We start from the raw sequence: 24101 nt of genomic DNA, 5'->3' as shown, positions 1-24101 counted from the left end.
AAAAATGCAGGGGAACACTGGGTTATGAAACGTGTTGCAAGACGAGGACTTGAATTAGGCAGAGCAAAGGGATTCCTCTTTATGGCTTAGTTTTCTTCCAGATATGCAACATTTAACCATTGCATAGTCTTGATACTTTCCATGTTTCTTCTGCTCCCAGTCTGTCCGGCTGCAAGTAATCCTCTTACAACCACAAATGCTTAGGAATTCCAGGCAAGGCTGGAAGCTCAAGAAGGCCCTGAGCACTAGGTTGGAAACATTTTAACTCAATAGTTCCCATCGGCTGGACTAAACCCGGCTTCTGGAATCAAGCCACGCAGGGCTACGGTTTGTGGTGGCAGCAAACTGTGGCATTTTGCTGCCAAATTTCAGCAGCACGCTGCTACAGAAAGCTCTGAGACAAGCCCTGTGCATTGATGCCGGTGCACATATATTGAATTGTGCATCATGCTTTATGCTGTTACGCTTAACGTTTTGACAGTTTCCCCCTTTGGTCAGCTAAATCAATGTAACCTGCTGAAAAGAACCTGGCAGTCTTCCATGGGGGGGGGGGGATATGGATTTCGATATTTCTGAACAAATGGAAGGGAAGGGCCAGAAGCTCAAATCAAGGGCACTTCCTTTCTTCTTGAATGCTAATAGAATTCTAACTGGTCCTTATTTCCTTTCCTACCTCAGATGATTTGGAGGACGGTGGAGGGATATGTGTGGTTCCATTCCAACCACTTTCAGGACGTCCAAAGCTACCAAGTCCTGCAATTTTTTGAACAGAGAACTTCATTCAGTTCTATCATGGCATCTGAACAATCGTACCAGAGTTCTTATGATCCGAAACCAATCTGAGGATATCCCCTGGCTCTCCATCAATGTTGAAGCAGACCGTTAGCTTGTTCAAGGGAAAGTCGACCACAAAGTGAGGGTCACCATCCGCTGGAGAGACAAAGAGGGAAATGGCCAACCTTAATATCTCCACAGATCAGCACACAGAATACCAAACAGTCACAAAAAGTCAGTTTGCTTAACGCCCTCTTGGTTTTCCTTTCAGCCCATCACAAACTTTTTGTAGTTCTTGGGATTTTCCAAAATGGAAACTAGGAAATGACAATTTGGACAAAACATTGCCATTCCCATTTCTAGGATGCACTGTTCTATTCCATCCAGTCATCACACCATTTTTCATTTTAAGAAGTACATCTGTTGGAAATAATAAACACTAGTGGATACTGCGACAAAAATCTGCAGAGTTAGGTGCTCCTGGTTGGAACCCTGCCCTCTGCCATAAAGGTCCATTCCATTCCCTCGTTGTAAGGCTTTTTCCTTCTGTCCCTTTTGGCCTCGACAGTCTGTTAGTGAACAGATCCAGCTCTGTGTGGACTGGAAAAGCCCTTCCTTTGGAGCAACAAAGCCTTCAAGCAAATTGCACAGCTGCCAGACCTGGGCGTATCTGTTGGCATCCTTAAGTAGGGATGTGCCAGGCACCTGCTTTGGGTGGAAAATCCATTAGATTCCCTGGTTTTTGGCTTCCTGAACTCTGGCAGGCTTTGCCCAGAGTCTGAGTTCTTGGCATGCGTGCCCAGGGTATGTGGGGAGCGGCGGCTGGAGGAGCTTCCGGATAGTGGATGCTTTCAGACTTCTTCCAGGCTTCGTTCTCTTCTTTGCAGAGGGCAAACACCAGAAGAAGTCTGACAAGCCGGTGCAAACAGTTTTCAGAGGGGCTCAGCACTTTCCTATCCCTGATTATGGCCTGTATCATGGTCCACCTCAACAGACCCCAGCTCTGCTCCCCTGGGGAGGCTGCCCCACGGAAGGGGAGAGGAGCAGCTGTAGAACCCGAGCAGCTTGCTTAGAAGCATGGGGCGCTGCCATGTGCAGCTCCATGCAGACCAGCACAGGTGGCACTGGGACTGACACCCCCAGCCCTCTAGGATGGAAGGCAGGCGTCTTCCCAGCCCTACCTGGAGATTTTGGGGATCAAATGGAGGCTTTCGGCATGCCATGCAGGGATTCTGCCACTCAGCGGTGGCCCCTCCCAGCTGATATCCCCAGCTTCGAACTTTAGCTAAGTTACCTCTTCATTGCACGTGGTCACATTGAAACGAATGAAAGGGAATTGGTGCTTTTTGAAATTACCCTGGAATGCACATTACAAGGGCTGCCTTAAGTAGGCACACTATGGGTCAGGTCTTTAGAGGTGGTGCTATAGCATAGAGCAGAACTGCAAAACATGCAGGAAGTCTCTGTTGCAAATCATGGCACCTCTGGAAAAATGCGGGACTTCCCTCACTCTAGAAAAAAAAAAGGCTGGAAAACTCAGGAGAGGCCCTGGAGGAAGAGGATGACACATGAAAAGGATGCATAAATTTCCGTAAGCACGGAGCACAAGTCTGCAATAAAACCCCAACCTTTTGCAGTTTTGGCTGACAGAAGAACCAACAGTCAGAGAAACACATTGCCTTTTATTATTATGGATGCATTTAGCCAGGTAGGGCTGGATTCCCACCCACATTCGAATCTCACAGCAGGAAGTGGCATGCTACAAAATTCTGGGTGCAAGGAATTGAAATGGGGAAGATGAGAAACACGGCCCTTCTCAATGTCAAGACAGAGAAAGAACATTTCTAGCCTGTTCCCTGACCCACTTGGGTGGTGCTCCAAACAATACATTTTGGAAGAGGGGGTGTCAAAACGGTGCTTGAGAGGAGGCAGGTGGGGGAGAGGCTGCTTTTGCTATGAAGGGTCCCTGGTTGGCCAAGCTGAGCAGAGGAGGCAAAGAGCGCCGGCATCCTCAGGGCCAGGTAACTAAAAGTGGGCACTTTCCCAGTGGAGAAATTTATGGTCACTGCTGAAGAATTTGTGAGGGCTGGGCAGGGCAAAGGGAGAGATTTCCTGACGTACGCACATATGACGTGGTAAAAGTTTTTGTAGGGAGCATGTGTGTGCGTGTGCGCATGTGTAATACACAAATGTGCACACACAGGCACAGTGGAATTGCAAACCGCAGGGTCACAGAACCTTGGGATACAAACCCAGATGTGTCTGGCATTCTTAGCGCAGCCTGATTTCTGATCCTGGCTTGCAGGGCGGCGCTAAATTATCCTTTGCCCGTTTGGCCAAAGCAGAAGCGATGGCTTTTCAGCTCCAAGCAGGGTAGCCGGGAGGGAAGGACTGAGGGTGAGGAAAGTGAGCAAAGAAATGCACAAGTCTGAGACTCGCCCCACATGTATCTGGCAAAGGATGGCAGGGTGTTGCACTGGATCTGCCCCTCCTGGTGCACTTCTGTGCAGATCTCAGACACCTGGAGAAGGTAGCGCACTGCTCATAGGAATCTCTTTGCTCTTTTGCTCCCACACAACTGGAATTGTGCCATGGTCTGCTCTATTTCCAAACCCAGTAGTCCAGCCCCATAAGGGCTCAACAGAGGGGCACGATTCTTCTTATACACCCCATTTTCTTCCTCCAGAGCATCTGGTAAGGATGCCCCCAGGTGTCCCCAGAGTCCCACATCCAGGGTCTTCTCATCTGTCCCATATTCCACTCTTTTTCAGGGGGACCCGCCTGGCCACCTCCCCCTTGTGTGGGCTAGAAACACTCTTAATCTGGAGAGTTTTTGTTACGTTTGGAGGAATGGCAGCTGCTGGTCGGTGGCATCAGCACTTACCCGATGTTTTAGTGACTTTTATACTTAGCTCTTCCGGTTTTCCAGGGACAGACCCTAGACATTGGGAAGAGAAGGTAGGGGGAGAAGAAGAGATCTATACGTAAACACATATAAGCAATAACACTGCAATTTGTGCTCTGCCTTTCTCAAACAATGGCTGCGGTGCATTTGCATGCACACTTTTAAAACAGCCAGAGTTCTGCATCTTTAATCTGACATTTAGTCATAGCAATTAATACTTCAAGTGCCAGTCGAGCTGGAGTGGTGCGATCAGGCCCACATGGAAACACAATTCTGCGCTTACCACAACAAATAGCTGCAGCGCGGGTGTGTTGAGTCCTATTCCACATTCCTAATTCTATTCCATCTCCCTAGTTCAGGGGTCGGCAGCCTCGAACACCCAAAGAGCCATTTGGACCCGTTTCCCACAAAAAAGAAAACACCGGAAGCCACAAAACCCGTTTGGCATCTAAAATGAAGAGAACGCTGCATATATCGTTTTTTACCTTTATGCTATGTATACAAAAACTATCGTGTGTTGCATTTATGAAATCAATGAACTGCTACAGAGAAAACAAATTTTTACTTCTGCAATGAACCAAAACATTTTGAACTCCGAAAAAAAAAGACGCTGGGTTGAAGGTTACTTTCAAATATACTACTCAACGTCTATTTGAGTCCTCCTTGTATTTATGAAATAAGAAGCTGAACTTAAATTATGATTCTTGCTCAGATCAACCTTCCGCATCAGTTCCGAAATGGCTTTTTCTCTCTCATCTCCATCCGGATATTTTTCAGCAAAGGCTGTGTGTATATTCTGGAAATGTCTTGCAACATTTGGCTTTTTGTTGTTTGCCAATTTCTCACCACATATTAAGCATACTGGTAAACCAGTCTCATCAGCAGTGAAAGCAAATGAATCTGCCCATGTACCATTGAACGTTCTGTTTTCTTCTGCAACTTTTCTTTTCTAGGATTTATCCATGTTTGGCCTACCGGGGGTTGAAAAGCCCAGTAAATTGTGTGCCAACGGGTGTCGCACATTGGCGGCTGTGACGCATATTTTGAGTGACGGAGCTGCAGCAGAGGGATGAAAGGGCCCCATGCGGCTCCGGAGCCACAGGTTGCTGACCCCCGATCTAGTTTATTGCTTACCAAAACTCAGCCAGTGCCAGGCATGCTCAATTCTTAACTGGCTGGGGGCATTTGGGGGGGGGGGTTACTCCCTTAAGGTTTTTTCTTAAATATGTTTTGTATTTCTGCAACGCTTGGGCTTTCTCCACGCTGGTTGCTCTTTTCTTTCTAGTGCGTGGCTGGTGCCATTTCGTCTACAGAAGCAACCACTGTTGCCCCTGAAGATCAGAAACAGAGACCATTCCAACAACAATATTCATGCTGTGTCTGCGCATCATTCAACAGAAGGTCGCCTAAAATCCCCCCCCCCTTCTCAGATCGCAGAATGCAAAGCAATGGTGCCCCGTCCTTACCTGCCGTCGGTCGCTGCCCGTGTGGTAGCCCTTGCACGATCTCTCCAACTCCTTCGATGGACGGGCCGGCGTAGACTTCCTTTGGGAGGTCAGCCAGAACCGGAAGCTCCTTCATCTTCAGGGAAGTGAAGGGGGTGACAAAGTTATATGTGAGGGCCAATTTCCTGGCTCTTTCCTTTAAATTAGCCCTTTCCTCTTTATTGTCGCTCGTCAGCCAGGACGTCAACAGTTCCTTGATGGTGAGATAGCTCCAGGTTCGTTCCACATAGTTCTGGTCGTGGCCTGAGTTTTCCATTCCATTGGAAGTGCTCCCGGCACGGGTCTGGCCAGAGAGATCTATGGCCACATCTGTTTTCAGAAGGATGTACTTGTCATTGTTGCTGGCCGTCACTTCCACATGCAGGCTGTTGGCCGTCTTGTTGAAGAGCTTCCCAGCAATGACAATTTCGGATCCGTTGAAGTAGTTGGGGAAGAGATTTTGAGTGACTTGAGCCACGGTGTCTGTCGGATAATCAACCCGGATGTTGGAGAGGAGAGGCGTCCTGATCTCATCATAGAATCTGTGCAGGAACAATTAGTTAATTGTTTGTCTCGCTGGCTAGGAGCAACACCATAAATAGGCAAGCAGAGCCTAGTGGAAGCAAAGAGACAGAAGACAAACTTCTGCAGAACTCCTGCAGAAGACAAAAAAAAGCAGGGAGGGGGGATAAACCAGCCCCACACGACACTACACAAGGGTTGACCCATTCCCATGCACCCATTGTCTGGGTTCGCACAATATGACAAGCAACCCTGTGGGTCCTGGTTTTAACCGATGATCCACCTAACCTACAATCAAGCGGTTTCTATGCCAGTGTGGTTTCCACCCTCCCTGCTGAGTCCTCCCACTGTTGGCGTGTATCCCATCAGCCACCACAGCTGGAATTCAACCCCAAGGAGCATCACTCCCTGCCTATGTGGCTTGCTTCTTCCTCACTGGCTGCACAATGAGGCGAGATGGCTGGACAGTTGCTCTGTCCAGCTGTTTTGTGCTAGTTGTATATGTTCAGACAACATGCCAAGCCAAGGTGGTACAGTGACACCATAGAACAAGCCATTGTTTCTTTGCTGTGGCTTCTAAAAACCAATCTTAGCATGGTTTCAGACAATACAACAAACCAGCAGGAGTAAAAAACCTCCACAGCTGGTTAGAAGTGCGGAACTGGGATTCAGGCGATCCGGGTTCTAGTCCCCGCTTGGCCATGGAGCGCACTGGGTGACTTTGGGCCAGTCCCAGGGCTCAGCCTACCTCACAGGGTTGTTGTTGTGGGGACAAGATTGAGAGCAGCAGGAGAATGACGGAAGCCACACTGAGTTCTTCAAAGGAAAAAAGGTGGGATATCAATCTGATAAATAAATAAATCAATGTTTTCCTTGGTACCATCTCGCTTCTCCTGGTAAACACCCTCTGCTCAGTACACTTCCTGAGAAGCAAACATGTTTACTCAGAAGCAGGTCCCACTGAACTCTGCGGCTAAACGAGCAACCCAAGAGCGAACGAGCCGAAGGCGGCCGACCGCGCTTCCCCACCAACCCTTTCAGCTGCGCGCCGGCATCTTGGTCCTCCTGGATGTGCCGCATCATGCCGCAGTTCTCCAGCGCCAGTCTCTCCAGCAGCTTGTAGTCCACGTCGCTGCCGATGCCGATGGTGAAGAGGCAGAACCTGCTGCCGATGGCCGCCCGGGTGTTGTTGACTATCTGGGCCGGCCGTACCTCCCCCACGGTGGGCCTCCCGTCGGTCAGGAAGATGATCAGGGACACGCTCTGTGCCTCGATGTCGTTCTGGGCAATGTAGTCACTCAGCATTTTGGAGCTGATCTGCAGGGCCCCATTGATGTTGGTGCCTAGGAGGACGACATACAGGTATTCTCAGAGGTAAGGGAAGTGTGGACACTTTCAACTTTTAATTGAACAGAAGCAACTTAGCTCCCTGGGAGGGGGTGACGTTTCACTTTTGGGGGGCAGAGAAAGCAGAAGGTGGCAGCCCCCACCCAGCAGTGACCAGGGGGCAAAACTCGGGGGAACGAAAGACACTCTCTCTTCCCATGCTTCTGTCCGTCCGACTTGTATTTCGCCCAAAGGGGAAGGCTATGCAACGGCAAAGGGATCTTCTCAGGGGGTCCTTGTGGCAATTGAAAGGGGCTCTCAAGATAGGCAGTGAGCCCCCTCCCAGAAAATGGGAGGGGCATTTCAGTTCAGCCCTAGGTGGAATACCTGTCGGGCCAGTGGAATGCTGCCCGGCAAGCCACCTGGACTTGGTCTACCTGCAAAGGTGTTTGGGGCATCACCTCTATTCTGCTTTCTGATGCAGGTGGGTGTTAGAAAATGCACGGAAGGACAGATGGGGTCTGGCAAATGAGGCTAGAATGGGGTGAAGGCAGGCATTCCATTCCAGGGGCTGAAGAGTTAAGGTTCTGCCCTTTCTTTCTTCCCCTAAGGGGAGTGATGACAAGATCTGAGACAGTTTAGCTCAGAAAAGTGGCAAGTCAGAGAGGTGGCTGAGCTGCTCCAATCAGGCATTGCAAGGAGCTGCTGCTCTTCCTCTCTCATAATCCTAGAAGCCAGCAAGGCTTCTCTGGGTGATCTGAGGGTCCAACTGGCCACGAAGGGGATGCAGTTTGCTGGCAACTCACATCCAGTAACAGCTATTAAAACGGGGGCAGGGGAAGTCTGTCTTCCAAAAATTGCTGGACTGTAACTCCCTTATCCCTTTCCTTTGGCTTTGCAGGTTTGGGCTGCTGGTCGTCCGGGTCCAAAAACATCTGGAGGGACGCAGCTCCCTCCCCACAGAGAGAACCGACACCCCCCGAGTTCAATGTTTGTTCTTCTTCTGCAATGAATTGTGCAGAAGACAAAACAGTTGTGGGGTTGCAGCTGTTGTTTCCCCAGAAAATAGCTCAGATCGCGGAATGGGTACGAAAGAGCACGTGAGACGTTTGCATACGTTTCTACCAATGTGTGCATTTGGGGGACATGGTGTGGAAGCCAAAAGTAATTGCATCCCAGGAAGTGCAAATTAGACTGGTTAATATGCAAACTTGATGCCAAGAGCATTTCCACGAGAAGCTGCAACATTTTGAGCAGCAAGGCGAGGCTTCTCAAGAATGTCAGGCTTGCTGTCCAACCACTGAGCTCGGCTGGACCAAACTACCGAGTTCAGCAGAAATGTCCTGCTGCTTGACAAATATTAAGTGTTTCAATGTGCATCCATCTCCCATAAGGCCCGTTATGGAGACCCTCCTGCTCCATTTCTGCAGAAAACGGCAGGCTGAATGATTCCCTCCTCCAACAGACCAGTCGCTCTGGCTCCCTCAAAGACACTGAACTCCTTCGCTTCCAGAGAAAGCCATTTGCCAGGCTCTCCCTTGCTCGCTGTCTTTTCCAATATGTGTGTTCTCCCAAAGAGGATTAGACCAATCTGTGGGGCAGGGGGACAAGTCTGCTGCCATGTTAAATTCCCCAAATGCACCTGGCACAGGTTCACAGCGGGTCTTGTGCCAGCACCCCCAGTAAGCCCATGGCTGGGCCCCCCCAGGGCACACATCAAAGCTGGAGCTGCTCTGAGGTGATCCGGCAGGGTTCCTCCTCTGCTCACCTGGATTTGGAGGAGGGAGGAGTGCTCCCTCCTGGCCATCTCAGCCATTCTCCTTTGCTCCTTCCATGTGCAGAGCCCTGTCCTAGCAGGCTGACCCCCCCAAGCCTCCTTAGCTCTTCTTGCATTCTGCCCATGCTCAGAGGGAACCTCTTCTTTGATAATGCAGAGTCCCTGTCCCTTTAGCTGTTGCACAAATGGCAAAAATTCAGCCAGCACAGTTTTCTCCAGCCTAGAGACATTGTTTTAGTGGAAAACTGGGACCGCTGGAGGCTTGCTTCCTCCATAACCTAAAAGCCTATATCCACCAAATAAATGCAACTGACTGAACCACCACCACATTCGTTCGCGTGTTGCAAGGTTGCAGGTCCGATGACGAACACAGAATGCGACCTGCAGGCCAAGATTACCTCCCGTCGGTGACATATTGTGGATGTAAATCTTCGCATCCCTCACATTGTTGGGAGTCACTGGAACCAGCCGGTCTTGCTGCCAGACCTTGATCTTGTTGGAGAAGCCAATGATATTGAAATGATCTTCGGGTCTTAGATCCTGGAGGATGGTGAACAGGGCATCTTTGGTCTGGAAGGAAAGAGAAGGCCCGCCAGGATGAGTGCAAGCCTTCTGGATGGAGGGCTCGTTCAAATGTGTGTGATCTGTCTGCATCCACAGACGATCTGCATGTTTGAACACCGGTGCAGCATGCAGGCACAGGCCAGTTCTAGCAATGCTCAGCTACAGCAAGGACAGGTCTTGCTACATCGAGTGTGTCTCCACTGCCCATTCGAGATCAAGCCACATCAAAATACCTTGCATTAAACCAAGGAAATAGATGCACTGTTGCTGAGAGAATTCATGTCACCTTCTTTCACCTCTGCAATTACTGTGACGATTGGAACCAGGTTCCAAGGGAACAGGAAAATCTGAGGAGGTGGGTGGGATGGAGGGAAGGTGTTCCAAAGATGGGGAAGCCACCACAGAGAAGGCCCTTCCCTTAGCGGCCACCTTCGGAGCCTCTGGTGGGATTGGCCCTTGGAGGAAGGCCCCAGAGGATGAGTGCCATCTCTGGGGAGGTGGGGGTAAGTTCCACCAGACCGCTGTGGAAATGAAGCATTAGCGAGAGAGAACTTGGCCTTGGGCTCATGCACTTTCTCAAGGTGCATACAATAAGCCAAGCACATGAACACACCGGCACATCTGCGCAGGTAAGCAACCTTGGGAGCCACCCTATATGGAACGTTCTCCCAGGTTTCAGGCGGGCTTCTTTCCTTGCTCTACCTAGAGAACCTGGCGATTCAGCTGGCACCTTCTTCATGCCGACCAGGAGCAATAGCACTGCAAAAAGATAAGCGAACAAGGGTGGGGCCTTCTGATGCAAAGCGGGGGCCTCCAGCCACATCCAATGTCCTTGCGCAATGAAAGGAGAGGGGAGGACTGAGGGCTCCAGGAATCTCTGGCCTCATCGTGTGTGGAGGCTGCATGCTACGGCAAGGTGTCAGGTGGATCTCACCTGATCACTTTCAGTTGGGCTCGCTCTCCCTGTGCACCTGCCAAAGCTCCAATACCCTTTGAAACAGTGCTCCCCAGGTGTCGTTGCCAGCAGGGATCATGGAGAGGAATTATGGGAATTGTTGCTGACGGCATCAGTTCCACTCATGTGTTCCCTAATCTTAGTATAGTGATCCCGGCGGCTTTCCGACTTCGTATGGAGAAATGGGTTCTGGAGAAGAAGGGTTGCTTCCAAGACTCTCTGCACCCAGATTTCTCCTTGGTGTTCTCCGTTCCAAATTATTCAGTCATATTTTGCTGAGCGATCTGTCATCTTCCTTTAAAAAAAAATTCTGGGCTTCCTGCAGGGTTTGAGCGATGCAGCCATGCTCCTGCGAATGGAAAGGGTACTGAGGCATGGCTTCCCTCCCACTTCCCAAACGGACGAGGCCAAACACTTGGAAAAGAAGGCTGACTCGAAATAGAGGCACGCTATGCCTGGCATTTTTTGTAAATGGGAAAATAGCAGATTATTCTAAAGTCTAAGTGGAAATTCATGCGAGGAGAATTTCCAAGTATCCTCTGCCATCAAAGAACCCACTGAAAGACCCTCAGAGTCAAGAATTCCATTAAATACCGTTCCCTGTATTTCTACAGTTTAGCTCAACAGGCTCAAATTGGAGAGCCAGTGGGGTGCAGTGGTGAAGAGCACAGGACGGGACTCAGGAAATTGGGGTTCCAGTCCCTGCCCAGCCATGGAACCAAGGGGGCGACTTGGGCCAGTCACAGACTCTCAGCCCAGCCTACCTCACAGGGTTGTTGCTGAGGGAACACGACTGAGAGCCGGATGAGACTGATGAGAGCTGCCTCGAGTTCTTTACAAGAAAAAAGGTGGGATGTAAATCTAATAAATGAAGAAGTGGACATGGGGTTGGTGCTAGGTACCAAAACGATCTAGGGTGAAGGACCAAAAAAGCACAGATCTGAATCTACTGATCTGCAGATCTGAGGCGAGGCAGGTGTGGGCCAAAAGCCAGTTGATGGAGGGACAACTGCCACACCAAGGGCCAAGAGGTGGGTTAGGGGGTCCCCCAGAGATCTGAGACTCCAAAGGAAAGATTTGGGGCTCTGGCCATTGAGAGCCACTCCCTAACACCACCTCTGCTCAAATGCTCAAGCTGCCTTTTCCAACGACCTCCAGATATGTTGGATGACAACTCCCACCATCCCCAATCCGCCTGGCTGGAGATGATGGGAGATGAAGTCCAGCCCCTATGGAGAAAGGCTATGCTGAAGTACTTTCCCGGTGCAACAAAGCCCAACGGTATCCAGCATCCCATGGCCAAGTCCCCTGCTCCCGAACCCTTTCAGGCGCCAAACAATGAGGCTTTCCTAGTCCCAGTTGCAAGGAAGAATTCGGAGCGAGCCACAGACAAGCCAGGCCTCTCTAGTCACTTCCCTCCTGCTCTCGCGGGGGAGCCGATGATGTCAGGCCAAGCGCATGACCCATCGCAATGGAATCCGAAGTCATCGCTCCAGCTGGCGCTCCTGGGGATGGCTCCAGGGACCCTCGCCGACAACGGACGGTCTCCTTTGCTCTGGAGTGCGGCTCTGATGCAGCTGCCTGTATGCCAGATGGGGGCCTGCGGCGCCTGCTTTCGCACCTTCCTCTGGAACGGGAAGCTGGCTTTGGAGCGCCGGCCTTCGCCAGCCTCAGTGCAAGGGGTGGCATAGAAATGTTCTAATAATAATAATAATCTGCAAAGTGGAGGTGGCAGGGACTCTTCCCATAAGCATAAGGACACCTGACAGTGCAGGAGCACTGCAATTCCAGGAGTTTTGGATTAGTGAGGAGGAAGTCATCCTCTGCCACCCAGAAGGTGGGAGTCTGGGGTGGGTGAACAGAGATATAGATACTGAACTACAAAAGACATATAGGACAGACGCACTGGATCGTCACCGCTGCCTCCTTCTTTGCGAGCTCTCTGCAGATGAGATCTGCACGCTACCTCACCGGAGGTGGCCTGTGAAAAGTTCACCCCCCCTTCCTAGACCCCTGTCTCTTTGCAAAGACCTTCCCCTGCTTTCTTGCTAGCTGTCAATCATCCACAATTCCTCTTGAAGCAACAGCAGAAAGATGAAGGGACCCAAAGGCAGCTACTTTTTAAATATATTTATATCCCACGTTGTTATGCAACAAGTATCTGCAAATCCTGCTTTGGGGTTTCTGGGCCCATCTGAATAGCCAGTGGAGGCTGACGGCACCACTGCCAATGGGGCAGTGCATCCACTCTGAGTTTCAGCCTGAATTTTTACGGAGTTGCCCATGGTGCTGAACTCTGGCTCTGCTCTAACCAAAGCAAGGCAGGGGCCAGCTCCTCACCTTCAGGGGCAGTTCTCCAGGCCCCAGCCCTCTGAAGGGCCCACTGCTGCTTTCTGCCCTGGCCCATGTTTAATTTAGCCACCCTTCCTTTAATTTCCCACAAGCCCCTGCCCTTGACCTTGCATCACTGTGGGGGATTGTGGGAAACTTCAAAGGTGGACTGGCCCAGCCATTTGGCAGTGTACACCACCACAGCCAGGAAAGCCCATTGGGGGCCATGGAGGGAGAGGAGCCCTCTCAAAGGTAGGGTTGGCCCTGAGACAGCAGGACCGGCCCTATCATTAGGCAAAGTGAGGCAGCTCCCTTGGGGCCGTTTCCAGAGGACGGGAGGGCAGTGGAGACAAGCCGTCCATTCTCCTCTCTTGGCAGAAAGAGCCATGCATCTCCCGTGCCCCTTAAACTTGACCAAGGGCGCTGAAGTAAGATTCAGCAGCTGTTCCAGCCACCTTGCACATCTGGAGTGGCAGACGGAGCCGTCTTGCCCTTTGCTTCTGGCAGCCAAAAGTATTGGGCCCACACTGGGGAAGGATGCCGGCAGCACGCCATGCCTCTGCTCCTCCTTGGACCGGCCCAGGGGCTCCGCCATGACCTGAGAAGCAGGGAGACAGGGAGCCTTCGAGAAGCCCCTACCCGAGCCCTTTCCAGCCGCCCGGGGGGCGATGCAGTCATTCCCAGAAGCTGCGGTGACGACACTGGGCCAGCCAGGGGAAACTCTCGGATGGGAACTGCGGCATCAGTGACATTTCCGCCGCACAATCCCTCCCTTGTTCTCCCGCGTGGGCCTGGGGTGAGCACGAGGGTGCTGTGCCTGTGGAATGGAGGCCAGGCGGTTCAAGAGGATGCTGAGCTCAACAGCTTACGGGGCCTTTGCTCTTCCAACACACAACCGCCTTCCTGTGCAGGAGAAGCCCAGCCACAATGGCCCCATTCTGGGGCCCTGTCCATTCGCCCCCAGTTCCCACTCAGAGCGGCTCTCCTCCAGACGTCAGATAACTATTATTTCCCCATTCTGTGCGCCCACCCCCCACCCCCTCGTCCACAGCCCTCATTGTCTCAACTCTGTGTGCAGGGCCGAGGGAAGACCCAACGTGGCTGGGCACCACCAGAGTGGGTCTGCAACCGTGGGTCCTGCCCCCCCCCCCCCCGAAATTTTCTCCACCCCCCATTTTTGCATGTAAGTAAAAAAACAGAAGATGCTTTTGTCTAGAAAGGGCTGGCAAAAGATGGACAGGGAAGGGTGGACCACTGAGGGTCCCTGAAAGCTGCATCTCTCTCGCACACACGCCCATCCTTGGCCTGAAGTTCTGCAGAAGCTTTGAGTTCAGCCCCCAACCCCAGCATCCCTGAATGCTGGCCATGCTGCCTGGGGATGATGGGCACTGAAGACAAAGTGTCTGCATGCCACCAAGTTGAGCAGAGCTGGCTGGTGGTCGGGCTGGCCCAAGAGGTCTGCTTCCTCAGGTGAGGCGGCCACACTGCTTCTGGCCCACCTGCGTCCAGCCGGCTGGGCCGGGAGGCTGTTGCTCCTGCACTGACTTCAGTCCCCTCACGCAGGCCACCTCCGCTGTGGCTGTGGCACATGGGGGGAGAGGGCATGGAGTGGGAAAATTCCGCTAGATCCTGGCATTTTATGTGCCTTCATGTTATAAACTGCCTGCACCCCTTTTTCTCAAGGAAGCACCCAAACATTCCAGGCCAGGATACTGATCGGCATTGGCTGTTACTTCAAGAAGTGGGACCTGGTGGTTCCCCAAGGAGCTGCCGGGGCTGTTGCTTTGCTGATCAGGAAGAACTGATAATGCCACCAGGTTAACAGCATTGCAATCACCCTCATTTGCATGCCAGGACCCACAGTAATCCCTGTGCCTCCGTGGTCAATATGTTACTCTCCTGTAATCAATACCATTGTCTTGAGTCCCTCTGCAGACCTCTCACCTTCTTCTGCCTGTGTTCCCCTTATTTTGTCATCAGCTGCTATGTCATGTGGCTCAGAATCTATAAAACACTCTGAATATGTGCTAAATGCTCGCACACCACTACCCGGCCACATGCTGTCGTCAGTAACTGGGGGGGCCTGGGTGATCTTTCAGTAAAACTGCTGAGGTTCAGGGCAAAAGGGGTCTTTCCTGACTGAACCCCATTATCCTGCCTCGCAGCTGCTATTGAGGCTTCCCAGGGGCCAGATGGACTGGGAGGCCAAGCAATTACAAGATTAGCCAACCAGCCCAGTGAGGAGGAAGGCAGCCCCTGGGCCCCTGCCACCCCAGGCACGATGCTTCACAACTATAAAGAGGACTAGTGCTGAAATGAATTGGATTTGCGGGGAGGAGGATTCCCACACAGCCCCTTGCGTTCAGAACGTCTCTGGTGCAGCTTCCAGTATCTCCAGGTAAGGCCAGAGGACTCCTGCCTGACACCTTGGAAAGTCGTGGCTGCTGGCCAGTGCTGACAACTCGGGGCTAGGTGCACCAGCGGCTGTCCGGTACGATGAACTGCCCCCGGTCCTTGCTCCTTAAATGCTGAACTCACCCATGGGGTGCGCCTCAGTTTTTCAGAGGGATACTCATGAAGCTGAAGGCTGCAAATTTAGCTGCCGCATTCTAAGCTCAGTCAGGTTTTGCCTGTCCCTTCTCAGTGTGGCGTTCTGGGGACCCTTGCAAAGGGAAGCAATGCTCAGGTGTCTGATAGCCACAGCTTTGCTTTTAACAACGACACCTGAGCTCCAGAAGTAGGTGGGAGGTATTCCTGGAGCCCACTTTAAAACTGCAATCTGCATTGTCCGCCGTATCGCAATCTGCTTCCTTTCTGGGCTTTTCCCCTGGTGGAGAATGCGAAGCACAAGTGAGCTCAGGGCTCCCGTGACTCTAATAAAAAGGATTTTGTCCTAGCTTCCCATATCAGCCATGCCCAGAAAGAAACAGAAGCTGCACCTTTGCTGTTCTTGACCACACCGAAACTTCCCGCAGAGATAAAATCAGTTTCTGGCTGAGTTCTGACCCTTTATAAAGTTCCCTGTAGGTTTTCTGGACACGCACTGCACCTCCCGGGGCAGAAACAGAGGTGGCTCTATTGTGTGGCTGCAGTTAAGATGTCTAACCTGTAAACAGAACTTATGGGGAGGCTGCCGGGGTCCCTGCCCCAGTTCGCGAACATCCTTCCTTCTCTCGAAACACTTTTTGTCCTGGGCGTCAAATCTTCCCAGGGTGTCCATGGAAGCTTCCTTCACAGGACACAGAGGAACATCTGGTGTTCGTGGGGGCAGACGGGGCAATTTTCAGCAGGACCACAGTGCAGGGAAGAGGTTGCCCCCCCCCCCAGGTCCATCCCACCCCCACAGGGCTGATCTTTAAATTTTAAAACAGAATTTCCAAGAGGATCCTGCTTCCAGGGATGGCTTCCCCGAGGGGGTTGTCTTCCTTTAGAGGAGAGGGCATTGGAAAAGCTGCTGGGAATATAATACAAGAGTGGAACCACAAACACAGATACCAAAAAAGTAAGCTGCCTTGAGCCCTTTGTAGGAAAAAGGCAGGATATAAATCGGGGGAAAAGGGGGGAGGGGGAGAAACTAAACAAAAAGACAAAACAACAACACCACAGTAACCATCACATAAATATTGAACTGGTCTTGAAAGAATTGCTTATCATATGTATGGATACATATATGCTCTCTCTCGCAGACAGAAATATTCAAAGTTCCTGTGCTAAGGGAACCTATGGGGGCAGAAGGCGTTCACCCTATAGGAGATCTCCAAAAGCTACTCATCCCCAGTGCCATGGGGTGCAGTGGCCAGACTTGGGGACCATTCCTGATCCTCAACCTGGAACCCTCCAGACCTACCCCCAAGATTGATTGATTGATTGATTAAAGGCTTTTCTAACCTGTGCACTACAAGCGTTTCGGGACAGCTTACAAAAAATAAGCTCGTTGGAATAAAAACATGCTGGGCTCCTCAGATGAAAGAGCCGCTTCTGCAACGACCATGCGGCTTGGGAGATGATGGGCATTGTAGTCTAACACTTCCAGAGGCTACTCGATTGGGCCAGGCTGAGCTGATCCATTTCAGTCTGCCAGATGCTGGTGAGCGGACCTCATTGGCCAAGCCTTGGTGGCCGAGCTGCACTGAGACCTGGCCTCAGAAGAAATTCCTGAGACGAAGCGACTTCCCTAGCCTACCTCACAAGGTTGTTGTGAGGATAAAAGTGGAAATATAAATAATAAATGCATAAAAGCAATCTGCTAATTTTGCTACTTCCTTACTAGAAATGGGGCTGAATTAAATTCCTGCCTATCTGTATTGGCCACATTTAATATGCACAGTTAATTCCAGCTGACCGCCTGTCAGAACGTTAAATTTAGTTCTGTACAAAAGCACCACGAGAACCTCCATCTTTTTGCCCATTACCCATTTATTTATTGCCTATTATTAATAATAATAGTATCAAAATTGTTTGCAGAGAAGAAGCTTTTACAATGGGGTGAAATCGGGGACAGCTCATGGGCTGCAGAACTATTGAACTATGATTTATCAGAGTGCAGTTCTGTAGAGGAAAGGCATCTCTGGAGCAAACTTGGATGGGTCTTTCCACATAAGCTTGACACATCTCCCTTATTTCAAGGAACAGTTCCTGATTTATCAACCTTATTTATCTGTAAGGTACATCCAGTATAATGATTAAAGGGTGGCATATTCTAATAAAATGCTGACTTGTGAAGCATATATGAGGACTTGTCTTGTCTTTTCACATTACAGCCTCAGAATGATTTCTGTATCTTGTAGGGCTTCAGGTAGAAACCCAGGGGCTTCCAAAAGCCTTCCTGGGCAGGTTCTCCAGCTGATGGCAGCTGCATTTCCAACACGCTTGGAGAGAGTGCTTCCTCTGACAACCGCAATTCCAAGTGCAGCTTCCTGCATTTCTTAAGTCTCGGTGAAATGAAAGGAAAACAAAAGCAGGGCTGGGACTCTGGCATCCTTTTTTAACCAAGGCTCCACTGTGTGAGCCAGAAATGCTAATCCTTCCCTAATCCAAGCCTTGTCAGGAGGAGAGCAAAACCCTTGCAGAGGTTAATCCATGACCGACCGAGCTGGCCTGTTCACACCAGCTCCTGGCAGGGAGAAAGCCTTAATCCTGCATCCCCCGGGCTTTGTCGCTGACTCCGCGTTGCCTGTGCCCCATTCAGCAAACTGGACTCTTTGGAGGCAGAGCGTTTGCTCAAGTAGACTGACTCCTTCTTCAGAGTGAATTTCGGGGGCCCAGGAAGCTGGAAGAAGCTCCCAAACAAGGCCCAAGAAACTCCATTCCATGCAGGCCACAAGGTCAGATGCGTCCTTCCCATCGGGACTCCCCGCTCCCCAGGCAGGACTGGTGTCCGTTGGTGGCATGGTTGGGAACTGGCTGAGGACCCATGTCCAAGCAAGGGCTCATAGACAGGAGTCCCCTGGAGTTAGAATCATAGAATAGCAGGGCCGGAAGGGGCCATGAAGGCCATCGGGTCCAACCCCCTGCTGTGGCAGGACACCACGTTACACCATCCCACTCAGAGGGCTGTCCAGTTTCTTTCTGAATTTCTCTAGAGTGGGAGAGTGTTCCTCATTGTTCCTCCTCTTCCCATTGCAGCTTGCCCACCAGCCTCTTCCGCTGGAGGTGCTGAGGAAGAGGAGCAGAAGATATCCTTGCCAATGTGGTCCCTGGCTTTCTGCTTCTCAAGCAAGCAAGCGGAGGAGAAAGAATGAGCAGCCAAAGAAAGTGGCAACCGTGGCCATGAGAAGGTGGACCTACTAAGCTGAGCTTAGTCTCCAAGGGACACTGAGCAAGGGATGTGCCTGAGCCAGGCCCAGTTTAAGGTGTTGGTGATGACCTATTAAACAGCTTAGGGCCTGGTTACCTGAAGGAGCGTCTCCTCCATATGTGCCTGCCTGCCCCTTAAGATCTGGGGCAGAGGCCTTTTCCGGGAGCCCTCTCAGGAGCTTAGGAGGGTGACTACCCGGAGGAGGGCCTTCTCAGCGGTGGCACCCCAGCTATGGAATTCGCTCCCCAGAGAGGTCTGCCTGGCACTGTCACTTTACTCTCTTCAGCGCTGGGCTAAAACCTTTCTATTTTTGCAATATGTTAAGGTTTGTCCATTTTAATATGGGTTTTATTGTTGATTGTTTAGGAATTGGATGAGGATGCTGTGTTTACTCTATTTTACCTTCTTGTTAAACTGTCCCGAGGTGATGGTAAGGGATGGTCTAAAAAGGTTTTAAATAACAAAATAACGGAGGACCTTCCCCGACTCCCAGCTTTCGATCAGGTGTCACACACCCTGGATGCTCACCTGCCTCAGCTTCATTCCCACCATGGAGGCGCTACTGTCAAGCACAAACACGACATTCTTCGGAAGCGGAGGGAGATCTTTGGGAGCAAAATAGTGCACGAAGTAGCCATTAAAAACCTGGTGGGGTGAGAAGAGCGGGAAAGGAAAACGATCCATAACTCCAGACTGTGCTAGGCCTCAGCAAGCTCTGGAACTTGGAGGTTGCTAAATGGAGGTTCTACCTGGTGGGACAGGAGCAAGTGCGGGTCACCACACCTCATGGAGAACATATAGAGCTTTAAAAAGCACAGAATGCGGGGACCAAAATGCAGCAGGGGATGGAACAACCCTGCCACAAAGAAAGGATGCAAGACCTGGGCTGTTTTAGGGTTGTGCGTGGCTTGTCAGCCATTGGGTTCGTATGTAACAAGCAGCTTTGGTGTGCTCCGGACATGCTCCATCATTCAAAATGGCAGGCCACTGTGACAACAGGACCAGCAGGAAAATTCACCTGTGCTGGCTCTGTGCTGTGTGCCAAACAGACTACTTTTCGTTTAGGAAAAGGGACGTCCAATGGGACAGGACAGAGGTGTGGTAAATGATGTACAGTGTGGAGAAAGTGGCTAAGAAACAGCTTTTCTCCTTCTTTCATAACACTAGAATTCAAAGGGGATGCCCCCTGAGGCTGACTAGGGAGAGATTCAGGACAGATCAAAGGGAGTTCTTCTTGCACGATGCATAATTTAAGCACAGATTTCAGCGTCACGAGATGTAGTGGCAGTTGCCGATTTGAATGGCTTCAAAAGGGGATGAGACAGCTCTCATGGGGGATAAGGCTATCCGTGGCCACTAGCCTCGATGGCTACATACTTATTCCAGTATCAGTGGCCTCTCTCTGTGCAAGCAGAAGGAAGAAGTGGCCTGCTGAACTGGCCTACACAACCCTACCCTCTGGCCAAGGACACCACACTCCCAACCTGGAACTCAAGGACGCTTGGATGGGAGTCTTCAGCAGGTCTCCCATCCAGGCACTGACCAGAGCCAGTCCTGCTTAGCTTCAGCAAGGCAACTGTCTCATGAACCTTCAGACCATGCAGTGGCACCAGTGCAGCTGCACCGTAACCATCCTGGTCAGGCACATCTTTAAAAAGCAGCTTCCTGGAGGTTCGCACAGCTATGTGCAAGGGCTACCATACTCCCGTTTAAGGGAGACAAGAGCAGATCTCTCCGTCTGCCGTTTCCAGAATGGCTCAGGTGGAATCCCAGCCACTACAGGCTGCCCCTGAACCTTTGGCCGCTGTTTCAGAGCCTAGCGAAGCCGCCGCACAATACCACAGGGCCTCATCTTTGGGAATACTCCTCGGGCTTGCAGGTTCACCACTGGCTCTCCACTGGAAGATCCCCTAAGAGGACAGTGGCACGAGGGGCTGGGCGGAATTGTTCCATGATCGGCACAGTTAATAACGGGGCAAAGAGCAGCAATGCACACCACACCTGGACATCCCCGACGCTCAGATCCCTGTTGACATCATATCTGATGATGAAATCGCCTAGGAGGCCATTTCTCGCGATCTTGGCTTGCTGCACCACGGTGGGGTTGAAAGTCACCTTGGCTAAAGTTTTTGTCTGGCCAACCACAGTCGAAGGAGGTGGGGAAGCATCATCTGCTGGGAAAAGACCACAGTTGGTTTGGGCAGGGCTTGCACCCGCACAACAGCCGAACGGGGGGTGCCCTGCCTGGATCGGCAGCCTCCTGACTTCCCCTTTGATCTGCGTAATGTGAAGGCAGATCAGAGCTACGTTCTCCACTCCACCGCGTGGTCCCTTGGCTGCGCTATGGGCGGAGCAGTGGGGTCTCCAGGCTCCGAGGGCCTTTGCACCAGGAGCCCCCAGTGGGCCCCTCGCTCGGTGAGTCGCCCTTGTCACAGCCAATGTCTCCAGCGCTCATCCTCTCTCCCGTCATGGCTACTGCTTGCTTGCTTGGCAACAGGGAACAGGTGGTGGGCTCTGCCAATGGTGGCGTCTCCGCTACTCCTTTGCAGCACCACCACCGCCTGGGCCTGAGAGAGAGGCAGGTGAACAGCCAGGTGAAGAAGGGGAGCAACTCTTGCCTGCAGAACCCAGTCGGGATGTGGGTCCTCAGCAGTTGGGACACGGAGCAAGGGAGTTTGCCTGACGCTCCTCCCGTGAGCTGACCGGCAACCCTTATGGAAGCCCCTCTCTGTCAGGCGCTGCCACTCATCCACAGCACTGCTGTCTCTACCACCAAGCATCCTTACTGGAGGCTAGGACTGGAGCCCAAAAAGGCTCCTGAAGAATGGAAAGAGACCTCCGTACCCTCAGGTGAGCCGCAAAGCAGGCAGAAATACAAGCCCATCCCTCACTCCCCACTCCAGAGCTTTCCCTACAAGCAAAAGTGACAGAACTGAGGCTGTCATACTTTGGACACATCCTGAGAAGGCCAGACTTCCTGGAGAAGGCAATCATGCTAAGGAAAGTCGAAGGCGGAAGAAGAGGAAGAGCAAATACAGGATGGACGGACTTCATCAGGCAAGCCACCGCTTTGAATTTACAAAAGCTGAGCGGGGATGTCATAGATAGGGTATCTTGGAGGGCTTTCCTTCATGGGGTCACCAGAAGACAGAGATGACTGAGCAGCACACGACCACAAGGGCAGTCCCTCACTTCAGCAACCCTTTCCCCCCTCCAACAGTCATCTCCAGAAACAACAGGGCATTAGTGGGGGGGAAACAGCTAGGAGTGCTTCTCTCCTACGTTCAAGAAGAGAGAGACCAGTTTTTCGACTGGTGCTTCCCCTGGAGATCTGCCACAGATCAAGGAGGTGGTTGTGCTCAACTGTTTATCTTGCTAACATCTTCCATCTGCGGCATCTGAGGACTCGCTCCACAGCCTCCCACTAGGAACTTCCTCTGGGCCAGCGTCTCAAAACAACTGATGCAATTCTCTCCTTCCCCCTATGAGCCTTGATGTTCCTCCAGCTTAATGTTGTTTTGATGTGTCATACTACAACTCCCAGAAAGCATGCTGGATGGGATGATGGGAATTGTAGTCCAACACATCTGGAGGGTGCCTGGGAAAGGCTGCACTGCCATAGGAGTCATGAACCAGGACATCTCAAGACCTTTTGGTGTGATCCTGTTCACCCATGGATAGTGGATGGGTGGACAGCTTGTAGTTCTCCAGAGGTTTTGGCCTGATACTTCTAGGTTTGCTAGGACTGATGGGATTTGTGGACCTCCAGTGGTTTGGACTTAGAAATGGAACACCTTCTGGCTACGGAGAGCTGGAAGTGTTAGCTGCCCAGCTGGCTGAAGGTCTCCTGCATCAGCAACGATGCTTTACCAAGAAATATTTTTAAAAAATCGAAGTACATGAAGACACAACTGCGCAGCTCATCAGCACAATTCAGCTGCGGTGAGCCATCAGAGCAAGTCGCTTCTCCAGACAGAGACTTTGGTGTTGCTGGAAGGGCACCATCCGGGCAGGAGGGGGGTCATCAGATCTGAGAGCCCAAGGATGAGGGGGGAGCTAAGGCGGTGGGACCCTGAAAGAGTCCATGGGGATGAATGTGTTCCATGAACATGGAGTGCTGACTGTCCCTGGCATGGGGAGACGGGAAACTGGGCGGGTGGTGGTGGGCGGGCAGGGAGCCGCATGAAGCATCCAGGAGAACAGTGTGGCTGGAGGGTGGGATGCAACCACCCCATCCTACAATGACTTGTGGCATTTTTTCACTTATTGACCCTTGAGCCAGGCTATTAGCAAGGAGGAGGAGGAGGAGGAACTATCACAATGAGGAAGGAGAGGGGAAGTCCGGAATGGAGATTGAATAACTGACATTCTCCGCAAAAGAAGCCTGACGTGCGCACACAGTCACCCAGAATGTCCAAACTTCCTGACTCCAGTTTCCTCTCCACCGTTTTGTTGGTGGCAGCCACAATAATAATAAAAACAATATTTCAAAACTCCAGCACCTGCCTGGCTCAGGAAATGATTTTCCAAACTTTACTTGCCTGCAAATTTCCTGCTCAGGGAAACAGCTGGTTTTTTACGTGCGCAGTCCGACTGGGGATGACGACGATGGAGCTGCCCCTGATCTGGAGGCCAGTCCTTCATCCACCCTTCCTCTTCTCATAGTTGGATGTTTCCCTATTCTCCCCCCCCTCCCCCAACCACCGTCCTGCTTTAGCAGAAGGATGCTGGGGGCAGTTGCATCCATTCACAATACAGAGGTAAACTCAAGCAGGACAGGCTTAGCCTGAGAAGATAAGATTCGACCAAGGGTCCACCCTAGGATCCTGCCTCCAACAGGGGTCAGCCAAGAGGCCCAGGGAAACCTACACGCAGGACATGAACGAGGCAGCAGCTCTTCTGCCTGCAGGGGAAGGATGCTGTGCCATTTTGCGTGGTGGAAAAGTGGCCCGAGAGGAGCAGCATAAGAGCACCTCGAATGGGAAGGGCCGAGGGAAGAGGGCTCAGGAGCCGCTTCCCACCCACACGCTGCTCTCTCACTCAAGAGGATAAACTCTCCGAACCAGAAGAATATAAGGCAAGCCCTGCTGGATCAGACGCAAGCTCCATCTAGGCCAGCATTAAATACACTTGGTAGCAAAGCATCTGCCCACAGGATCCCTCAGGCAGGATGGGGGCAAGACCGCCCCTTGCCCAAGCTCCTCAGCAGCTGGGGTGTGCAGGCAGGGCACCTCTGCTGAAGGAGGGGGCCCAGGGCCAGCGAGGCCAGTAGCCACGGGGAGCCTCCTCCCCCGTGAACCTGCCCAGCCCCCTCCTCAAGCCACCAGACTGGCGGCATCCCCGCTTCCCGTGGCAGCAAACTCCGCTCTGCACCGTGTGAAGGGCTCCCTCTGCTCTGACCCAGACCTCCTGCCCCTCGCAGGTAGCTTCCCTTTTGCCTCGTCAGGAGGGCGTTCTGAGGTCTAGCAAAGGTGCGTCTGCCTGACACGCACGTTCCAGTCAAGGCTTGGAGCAGTGCAGCACGGGCGATTTCGGAAGTGCTCGTCACGGCAGTCCCCGCAGCCACAGCTGCAAAAAGGGTCCAGAAATTGGACCCCGCCGTTGAACACCCCGCAGTTGTTAGGGGTAAAAGAGGAACCGGGTTTGGGGCTCGGAATCCATTGCCC

General features: G+C 51.8%; 1 protein-coding gene across 1 annotated transcript in view; it reads right to left on the bottom strand.

The window, feature by feature from the left end:
• ITIH5 (inter-alpha-trypsin inhibitor heavy chain 5) overlaps positions 1-24101 on the bottom strand; it is a 61101-nt gene that overhangs the window by 7721 nt on the left and 29279 nt on the right. The window contains exons 8-14 of the mRNA XM_044428368.1: positions 20437-20606; positions 18964-19080; positions 9187-9358; positions 6719-7028; positions 5146-5705; positions 3659-3712; positions 814-930 (exon numbers count right to left, since the gene is read on the bottom strand). Of these exons, the coding sequence (XP_044284303.1) occupies positions 814-930; positions 3659-3712; positions 5146-5705; positions 6719-7028; positions 9187-9358; positions 18964-19080; positions 20437-20606 (1500 nt within the window). The remainder of the gene's footprint in view (positions 1-813; positions 931-3658; positions 3713-5145; positions 5706-6718; positions 7029-9186; positions 9359-18963; positions 19081-20436; positions 20607-24101) is intronic.

Source organism: Varanus komodoensis, unplaced genomic scaffold, assembly GCF_004798865.1.
Source record: "Varanus komodoensis strain SLA01 unplaced genomic scaffold, ASM479886v1 scaffold1, whole genome shotgun sequence".
Taxonomy (NCBI): domain Eukaryota; kingdom Metazoa; phylum Chordata; class Lepidosauria; order Squamata; family Varanidae; genus Varanus; species Varanus komodoensis.
The sequence above is the reverse complement of the archived record's forward strand: the minus strand, read 5'-3'. Positions and strand labels throughout refer to the sequence as shown.